The 10,420-nt window shown below is 38.8% G+C and overlaps 1 protein-coding gene across 1 annotated transcript; it reads right to left on the bottom strand.

Annotated features, from left to right (window-relative positions):
- Positions 1-4,693: 4,693 nt before the first annotated feature.
- LOC310868446 (lysozyme G-like) lies at positions 4,694-6,175 on the bottom strand. The gene is made up of 4 exons (XM_083778899.1): positions 6,115-6,175; positions 5,793-5,995; positions 5,554-5,692; positions 4,694-5,220 (listed from the first exon to the last, which is right to left on the bottom strand). The coding sequence occupies exons 2-4, from the start codon at positions 5,973-5,975 to the stop codon at positions 5,093-5,095; spliced, it is 450 nt and encodes a 149-aa protein (XP_083635025.1). The 5' UTR covers positions 5,976-5,995; positions 6,115-6,175; the 3' UTR covers positions 4,694-5,092.
- Positions 6,176-10,420: the final 4,245 nt, after the last annotated feature.

Here is a 10,420-nt window from a genome sequence, read left to right as displayed (position 1 = left end):
CTCCAAATGCACCACGGTGGCTACGAACCCCCAGCCTCTGTGGTGGCGGACACTTTTACCACTGCGCCACCCGAGCACACATCATTTGGATGATTTGCTTTTCATTTTGGAAATAGGTCGGTCGGAGAGGCTTATTGTCGGTATCAGCCAGAACGCGGGAGTCGATCCCCGGTACAACGTGCTAGACCCCTAGGAGTTGGAATTCTGAGGTGGAGTGAATCACCTATACCACCATACTTACAGCAAGACTTTTCGTCCAAGACGTGCTATTCAGGCAGTGCACGGGATACAATTGTATACATATCTGATGTTTTTTAATGCATATTTTAAATTGCTAAACCATCAGGCAAAAATATGTTTCTCGATTGCACAACTTCGACACATTCTGTCTGAATTCCAAGCTCAATTAGATAACATGTTTGTCTTGGCCAAATAGCAATTAGAGTTGCTCTTTACTGCCATGTGCCAGCGTGCCACCATAATGCAGGGGAGAATGGTCATTGCTCACTGTGACATTTTGAATTTAATTTAGGGACGTGCACAGATATTTCGCTGTTCTGTTCTTTCACTCTATCGTGAGGAAAAGGCTACTCGTATATATCTCATATCTCCGTGAATAAATATCACAGAATGTCTGAATTTCCATTGCCAATAAACATTTCTGTGTATGAATTTTCCAGCCAATAATGGAAGACGGTCCCAGGCAAAGTGATATTGTCTAGGTTCCATGCAACACTTACAGTAGCAGTAACAAATTGTATGCATTCTAGCATTATTAAAACCTACACATGATGTATCTACAGAGAATGCCTAAATTTACAATTTAGGCATTTAGCAGACGCTCTTAATCCAGAGCGATTTACATTAGGCAAGAACAAAAAAGCATGGGAATACATATAAATTGCATTTATCATGAAACATGCGTAAGAACGTAACTAGAACATATCTACATAATGACACTATAAACTATACATATTTACTATACTATGCTATATATATGTACTGTGAAGTGCTATGACTATATACAATGCAATTATTGTGCTGTCTACATGACATGCTACTGTATAAGTCTGTTTCAAATGCTATCTAAGTCTAAAAGTGCTATCTATTTTTAGTGAGGGTACTTCCAGCTTTCCTTCGTTGGCTGATCTGAGTGCGCGGGAGGTTTTGTAGAGTTCAATCATGCTTGCAAGATATGGGGGAGCCATACCTTTGGTTGCTTTGAATGCCAGCATCAGAGTTTTGTAGTCTGTGCGGGCAGCGACCGGGAGCCAGTACACTTAATGTAATGATCATAACTGAGGAGTTAAATTGCATGTAGTCTGCTGCTTGTATAGGCAAGACTGCTTCATGTGAGAGAGAGAGAGAGAGAGAGAGAGAGAGAGAGAGAGAGAGAGAGAGAGAGATGGACTTGAATTCAAACCCTGGCCCTCACACTCACAATTGGAGCTGGTGGTGGAAGGCAACTGCATTTACATACAAGTACTACGATTTTAAGGTGCAATATCTTACTTTTTACCCAATCTGAAAACGTATAGATCGGCTTCTTTCGAAAAGGTTTTACAGATTTAGAAAAATGTTAGTATATTTTGAATAATACTTTATGTCCCCCATCCTATTATAATAACTGGATGAGGGGCATACGCAAATCCTGAACCTATGAACATATGCTGTCATCGATGTCCCCAATATGCCTTACGAAGGACAACTGAGGCAATAAGGTCATTGATGAATTATCTAAAACTCTACTGGACACAGGCCCAGGGAAGCAGTGGCACCTAAACCAGATTAGAGATGCACAGGAATGTAATCCATCAATTGTTGGTTCACCTTATCAAAGGATCATAAATTAATTAAGAAGCATTGATTTCATAACGGTTTCACGGTTTTATAGCGGTTTTATTTATAACGGTTTTATAACGGTTTTATTTATAACGGTTTTATGATTGTACTGCAGTATTTTTTTGCAAAATAAACTAGCCTACTAATTAGCCTACTTGTGTGCACAACCCAACTTCCCAAGACCATCTGTAAACAATCCCCCCCCCCCCCCCCTATCAGTGAGCATCTTCCCTCCGAGAATGAACACAGAGCGGTATAGACTCTCCTTTCTGCCAATCAGACTATACAACACATAAGAACTTTCCCCCCCAATGCTTGGTCCTATTTCCCTGCGGGGATAAGTACATCTCATCTCATCTCATCTCATCTCATTATTTGCTCATTTAGGAACCGGTGAGCAGAATCCATATAGCAAACATTTGAACAGTTGGGAGCTTGTAGATTTTTTAGCGAGGTATTTAGCGTAGAGGAGAACACATCTAGTAAATTATTATCGGCAAAAGATGATTAATTGTTAACTTCCCTAAGCCAGATACTTGTTTCTATCACGACATTTCTCACCACAAAGTTTTTGTCAATAGCATATGCCCAAATACCTGAAACCAAAAGGAGTAGCGTATCATTCACTTTGAAGATGTCACAACAAATAAACTACCATGACGCCTTCAAATGGAATATTCTGTAGGACTTCAGGGCCCAGTGTATCTCACCGTGCCACATGGGCCCTCCAACTATATACAGTATATATATTATTATTTTCTTCAGGAAATGAAGAAAACCTTATATTTTTTAAAACAATGCAAAGCTGCCTCCTCAAAGTTGGTATTGTGACTTTATATATTGTCAATTACTTGCATGCGAGGGGGAGAGGTTGTGGAGTTACTGTAGCTGCTTGGCATTTTGATGGTCCAATGTAGTTAAGAGGTTTAGTCCAATTAAAAGCACTTTTTACTACTTTTCATTGGTTCAATATTTTTTTAACCAACACAGAGAGTTCAGTATCACTGATTTATTAAAACAAGAAAAGAAAAAAGAAACTCAACAATGGAGTTAGGTGGTTTCCTCCCGACAGCAACGAAATACAACACAATAATAGCTCTAAGGCAGTTGTTCTCAAACTTTTTAATTTCATGGACCCCTAGTTTGTTATAGGCCACTGGCCACTGACCCCTGAGAGTGTACAAAGGAAACCAAATCAAATGGCCCTTATAGGTCAAACCCTTATAGGTCAAACTACATGTAGTTAACCCATTCTGACCTGAGATCAGATTCATAACGAGGTTTCCGCTGGACACACACTGGTCTGATCAACCCATTCTGACCTGAGATCAGATTCTAAAAAATGTCAGTCGTTCTTCGATTAAAAAAAAAATAGCAGACCTACAAGCTCGTATCGCGCCACTCGGTGGCGCGATATGAGCTTGTAGATCTGCTATTTTTAAATAGCTAAAGCATAACATGATGCTAACACCAAAATGGGTGCCCGGTCAGAATGGGTTAAGGTGTACATAAGAGTACTTTACTATAGCAGAAATGTGAGCAAGGACATGCTTATTATAAAGTGCTGCTCAGACAATGTAATCAGTGACTCATGCTCCCACATGTTAGAGAGGCACAAGGCCAAAAGGTACTGTATGTGTGTCTGGTGGATTGTTGCCTAAACAATAAATCAAGATTGCAATCAAGTGAGTGCTTGCTCGCATTATCATTTTATTTCCTTCAATTATTTTCTGATTATAAGTGACCACTGGAGGAGAAAAAAAACTGCAAGAACAAAATACAAATGTTGCTTTCAAGTAATGTTTTTTTTAAATGAATACAGTTTAATCGTGTCCAAGTGTTCTTCATAGGTATCCTGACAGTCAACAAAGAGAGAGAGAACCGGGTTCAAATCTGGGGTACAAAAGGAAAGTTACCTAATTTTGTGCTGCTTTAAAGTACCCAATGACCACTTATAGTGACTTATATACACACTGTAATGCGTTGATACATAATGTATCACCACTATGATACTTGCAACACGCACACACACACACACACACACATGCACACACACTGACGCACCGCCATTCCAACTACGTTGCTTCTGTGTGCGGTTATAAGGGACAGGGACAGGGTTAATAATGCGATGGAATAGCAGGCTTCAGAATGCGGGTGTGTAACCTCACAACACGTCGCATTGCGTCGTGTGCCGCTGTTCCTCCTTTTAAAATTAAAATAGAGCTTAGTTGGCTCCTAAGTGTGCAAACTGTTCCTCCTTTTTCTGGGAACCCCCTGGCATCCTCTGTCATTGAGAATCATTGACTTCAATCACTTTTCAAGGAGCTTGTCAAACACTGCTTAGTTTCCACTGGACCAGTGCCTAAGGCCGGGATAAACTGTATGGAGATTTACAGTAGGATTATATAACAGCAGGTGATCAGAACTTTGCCATTGGCGACAATGCAATCGCGACTGCATGCAATAGCCTACGTAGTTCTGAGTGCAAGACTAGACTACTGTAAGTTAACCACATGAGATAATTAGACTCGTAAATATATAAATCTTTCCCCTAAGATACATGTCATGAGGAATACATAAGAGAATATCCGTATCCTTTAGGACAGATTGAAAATAACATTCATCTTCTATAGCCTCTCCTTCCTTTCTCTCCACTATGGTTATATTGCAAAATTACTTTGATACAGTTTGCAATGCCAATTGTAGGCCTACCTCAGAAATTAATAGCCCAAGAGTGCAAGTCTAATCAGTCCAATAAAGGCATGATTTGATTTGTTAGTTTTTGATTTGTATTGTATTTTTGTATTGTATTTGAGGCATTTTCTTAATTTTTAGATTTTTATTTGATATGGACACCATGATTACATGCACAAAGCACTGAAAGCAGACATTGTTTGAACTATCCACAGGAGGATAAATACACAGGATTAATAAAACAATTGTAAAGTGTACAATTCAAATCAAATGTTGTACTATTATATAGGTTTTAATGTGGATAGAGAAGCGTGTGACCATGGTGCAATATGACAAGTGTGAGTGAATCATTTTTAAATGCAAATCCCTTCTAATGAACAGAAAATGAATACTATTTTAGCCAGACCTTCATGAATGTGCTTTACCTGTCTAAAATGTTTAATTATTATACCTAACTGCATTAACTATAGAACTTATTTCATGTTTAAGCAGTACGTCTACATTGACAGGCCTATTGCATCATCAGGATATAGAGGACTTTTTGTTTCTGCCACCTCTAATAACCTTGTCGTTTGTACCACTGAGCTCTGGCCACCACGTCATTGGAGTAGTCTAGACCGGTGGTCTTGGCATCCACTTGTTCATAGGAGAGAGGTGGCCCCTTATTGAAGTATGCTAGCGCTCCTACAGAAAGAGATTCTAGTCAATGGTGGACATACATTGGACAATTAAGGTACTTAACACCAGTACTGCTTAATGTGGTTAATTCACATACTCAAGTAAAGTACAGATACTCAAAAAATGTAAGTACAGTACTCAAGTATAAATGTAACTTTATTGCTGTCCCCAAATTATCATAATCAAGTACAGTGCTTACAGTACAGTAAGAGAACTGTGACTGTACTGTGGATACACAACTGAAACTGAAACACGTGAAGGGAACCTTTCGTCATTCATTAAAGCTTAGATAAAGATAAACCATAAAATAGTAATAATAAATAACTAACAACAACTAACCTTTGAGCTGCTTTTCCTTGCTTAACCCATCCCATGTATCCTGCATCTCTCTAATCATGGGGACCAAGATCCTGGTGGCTTGGGTAATGTGTTCCTCGCTGCCCCATAAGCCTCTTGGAGTGTGCCATCTCTTATCGACCTACAGAAATACAATTACATATTCATTTTAATGCATTATATTATAATACAATGTTCTCCTAAGAAGATGTGAGCTAATAAAACGTGATTATGGTCATCACCTGCATCAGCCCAAAGCCATTATGATCGTCGCCCCAGCCTCCGGTATGTGCAATTGTATTCCCAGCCCTGGATTCTCTTGAGATGATGCCGGCAATGATCGCTGGATCAACACCCTCCCTTTGTCCCACTCTGGAGATGATGGACCTGTAGTTGTTCATTCGACCCAGATCAGTCTGAGCCATAGCATGTGATGCCTGAACACCTTTGAGAGTGATTGAAAAGAGAAGAATATTTCTCAGAGTTCCTGGAGGGGTTCTAAATGGACCCTTGCAGGTCTGTAACCCTTGGAATTAAAGCGTTTGAGAAACATTGATAACTTACCTGCGCATCCCAGATTGTCCTGCTGAGCTGTTTGCCATGATGCCCCAGTAGTTTCAATGCTCATGATACCTAAACATATGAGACTAAATTAAATTATATAAGTGTAATAAGTGTTATATTTGGTGAATGTCCTGATTTATTTTGTTTTATATTCTTTCTTTATTTTAATGTATTATTTATATTTTAATGTTTTTCTGCTCTTTACACTTTTTATTCACAATTTAGTTTTTAGCCAATGAATTTCCTCCCAGCACACATTTTTGTGTTGTCACTGCTGTTGTATCCTATTGGCTCACCTGGCTGCCAGTTCGGCGCCCCCACCAGTAGAAGTTTTCGGCCTACTCCTCCCGCTTAGCACTTCCTGCTAATGGGTGCCACCCCAGCCCGTAGGAGTATGTGCATTGTGCAGTGACAAATATCACTCTCCCTGCCCAGCTTCCCTCCCCCGAAAACAGGCCAATTGTGTTACATTTAGCGTATTAAATTATTTAGTTATTAGTTATTAGTCATTTTCACTTAAAACTATTCAAAAGGGACGATCACAAGCTTGCAACTTGTCAAATCGTGCCACATTGTATAGACTTGTAGACCGGCTATTATTGCTGCTTTTGTGTGACACTGTAGTGAGATTATATATATAAAATAATTTGGTTTTCTGCCCGACATACAGTACAAATAATACATTTGAAAATAGATCAAAGAAATCTCACCCATTTCTGCGTTTGGTTGATGGTCTTCTTAATAAAACAGGAAGCTGTCTGCAGTACAGACAGAGTTGTTCTACCTTTTATATGGTTATCTAAGTTTCACTATGAGAAGCACTTTCACATTCTAGTGGACTTTGTCGGGTCAAACAAAAATGTTCTAGTTTCACTATGAGAAGTACTTTCTATTTCTAATAAATCACATGGTATCAATGTACTACCCTGTTATCTGCTGTGTGTTGCCTCACAATGAGCAGTGTGCAAATATAGCGTGACTAACTATAGCCTACTTATACTTTCACTTTCTCACTATTGTTATCAGCTGTCTGTTGGAGAATGATACATCTATAATTCAATCACAGAACCGCTTTGGTCATACTGTTAAGTATAGATTGTGAGGCTATCATCCTGTCCATATGTAATTTAAAATAAATGTGCATAATTATGCTAACCTGTTTTCCCAGAAATACCATGAGATAAAGCAATAACACCACGTGTCTGTCTGATGGCCTGAGGCACAAACGGCATGAGGGAGTTTCCTTGTGTTATTACCAGTGGGTGTGTGCCATGAAAGGAATGAAACATGAGAAGTGAGTGGAGGCATGGACCATTTACTTCAGCAGTGTGCAAAGAATAGTGTGACACACAAACCAGTGGTGGAAAAAGTACTCAATTGTTTTACTTAAGTAAAAGTACCAATACTGCAATTTAGAACTACTCCTTTACAAGTAAAAGTACGGAATTGAAAATGTACTTGAGTAAAAGTGCAAAAGTATCGGCATCAAAATGTACTTAAAGTACTAAAAGTAAAAGTACTCATATTGCAGAATGTCCCACTTCACAAGTTCAAAATGTGTACAAAGTCTATTGAAAATAGCCGATCTACAAGCTCACAAGCTTGTAGATCGGCTATTTTCAAATGGCCAAAATGTATTGGGTTGAAGTGGTTAATGTATGTTTTCTAATCAAAATTAAAATCGCCAAAGTAACTAAAGTAACAAAAGTTTTCAAATAATTGTAATGGAGTAAAAGTACAAATGTTGGCTCTGAGATGTAGTGGAGTAGAAGTAAAAGTACTGGAAATTGGAAATACTCAAGTAAAGCACAAATACCTCAAAATTGTACTTAAGTACAGTACTTAAGTAAAAGTACTTAGTTACTTTCCACCACTGACACAAACTAAACTATAGCCTACTTATACTTTCACTTTCTCCTAGCCAACACTGTTATCAGCTGTCTGTTGAGTCATGTTGTTAAAGTAAAACCAATCTTCATGTTTTAGGTTGTTATTATTATTAGAGAACGTAAAAGAATGGTAATCTTTTTATTATTATTATTATTATTTACAGGGGGCTGGATCATTCCAGTAAGTGGCTAAATATGTTTATTTATTTATTTATTTATTTATAGCAATTTCTTTATTATGATTTACTATAGTACTACAGATTAGAACGCAGGAAATTACATCTTGCCACAAAAGATCACGTGATCTATTGAATGTGAAGGAGGAGGTGACAAACTGACGATTGAGCCCATAATTTAGCTCATGACACACAGTATGGGAGCACCCTGAAACCTCCCATTTGTAGAATCGGCCTCAGGTCATAATGGGTTAATTAAGTCCATGTAATGTGTAGAAATTATTCATGTTCCAGATTTGAAAGGGGGAAAGACGGATATGTTTGCTTAATGTATCCAAAATATCAAATGATCAGATGATGTTCAAAGGTATTGTTGGATCTTTATGTGATATTGCAGAATGAGTCGTAACGTAACATAACGTAAAGGTTAAAGGTGGTCAATCTGACCGGACCATGATGTACTGTACTGTACTGTACTGTACATACATGGCGGAATTTACATCAGTGTGTATGCACAGGCACTCATGTGTGTTTGGTACGCATGGAGTTGGGTGGTTAGTTAGCTGGTTTCTGCTGAGCCAGCTGAGATTTGCATCATTGCATTGTGGAGCTTTGCCACTTGCTGTGTCCAAGTATCCAATGTCCTTTCAGTTTGTCTATGGTGTTCACCATGTATTCTGTTGCATGTATGCATGGCAGAGTTAATGATTAATCAGAAGCCTGAACATACTGAAACATTGTTGTTTATTATATATTATATTATAATACAATGTTCTCCTAAGCAGATGTGAGCTAATAAAACGTGATTATGGTCATCACCTGCATCAGCCCAAAGCCATTATGATTGTCGCCCCAGCCTCCAGTATGTGCAATTGTATTCCCAGCCCTGGATTCTCTTGGGCATGGCACAGTTAATGATTAATCAGAAGCCTGAACATACTGAAACATGTTGTTGTTAAAGCCTATAGGTTTGCCACTTCCATGTAAAAGCCATGACAATAATATACCTTCCCACATGTCCATATAGCCTACAACACATGCACTTTGATCATACAAATGAGCAATACTGGAAAGAAATTATGAATTAAAGGTGCTATCCTTTTAGACCAAGTGCACTAGTAGTCTAGTACTCTGTTGCTGTTTACATTTCTGAATCAATCAATCAAACTGTTTCTGTAACAAATGTATTGTGGCGTTGCAGGTTAACGCCATGCACATTTATATCCACTAAAAATGCAAGATTATAAAAACTGTCTGGTTCATGTCTGCCTCAGGCTTCCCTTTATCCTTCAAATTGCTCACACAGCCTATAATTGAAAATAACTTTTGGAACACAGCCCCCAAGTTAAGCTGTCAAAGTCAAATTGCAGACAGAGGCAGCCATTTGGACCCTTGTCTCCAATCGCCTAAAGAAGGAAATAAATGTATTCAAGTTGTCTTTTAGTTTACTGCCACAATCTCCTGCAAAGTCTCTGCTTCTCTCTCCTTCATGGTCTTTAACCCATTCTGGGCGGGAACCCCTTTTGGTGTTAGCATTATGTTACGCTTTAGCTGTTGAAAAATAGCAGATCTACTCTGTGGCACGCTACAAGCTTGTAGGTCTGCTATTTTTGAAAAATCGAAGAACGACTTTTTCAGAAAACTGTCATTTTCTTTTCTTTTTTTAAGATATTTTTTTGCGGCTTACGCCTTTATTGATTTTTTAAGGGATAGAAAGTAGGCTGACAGGAAACGGGAGAGAGATGGGGGGATGACATGCGGTAAAGGCCGTGTCGGGTCCGGGAGTCGAACCCGCGGCACACCGCGACTGGATCACCAGTCCGGTGCCCAGACCGTTACGCTACGGCCTGGGCCAAAACTGTCATTTTCAAACAGACATTTTTAGAATCTGATCTTAGGTCAAAATGGGTAGCAGCGGCACACATTTTACCCCCATATTTTCCATGGTAGCATCAAGGAGACACACAGCTCAAAATAGTTTCTGAGCAGGTGAATAATGCCGATAACATGAATAGAAAGGAATGCCTCAGCCATACTCGCATGATAAATAACACTACCATAATGTTGCTGTGCAGTGGAAACCTTGTAAATCCAAAACCGTTCATTTTATTCTGGATTATTCTGAAAACACATTAGCTTAATTGTATCGGCTATTTTCACAACTTACTCTTGTATGATGTCATTAATTCACACACACAATTATTTTTGTTGAAACATGCAGATACGAGGCTTCTGCCCGAC

This window comes from Protomyctophum parallelum, assembly GCF_964188405.1.
Source record: "Protomyctophum parallelum genome assembly, chromosome: 13".
In the NCBI taxonomy this organism is placed as follows: domain Eukaryota; kingdom Metazoa; phylum Chordata; class Actinopteri; order Myctophiformes; family Myctophidae; genus Protomyctophum; species Protomyctophum parallelum.
The sequence above is the reverse complement of the archived record's forward strand: the minus strand, read 5'-3'. Positions and strand labels throughout refer to the sequence as shown.

Excerpts from the sequence above, each read along its gene's own strand:
- LOC310868446 (XM_083778899.1), bottom strand. The coding sequence starts at position 5,975 with ATGGCTCAGACTGATCTGGGTCGAATGAACAACTACAGGTCCATCATC. Across the intron at positions 5,693-5,792 it reads ATGGCTTTGGGCTGATGCAG|GTCGATAAGAGATGGCACAC; the intron begins GTGATGACCATA and ends GTATTTCTGTAG. Across the intron at positions 5,221-5,553 it reads CAAGGAAAAGCAGCTCAAAG|GAGCGCTAGCATACTTCAAT; the intron begins GTTAGTTGTTGT and ends CTCTTTCTGTAG.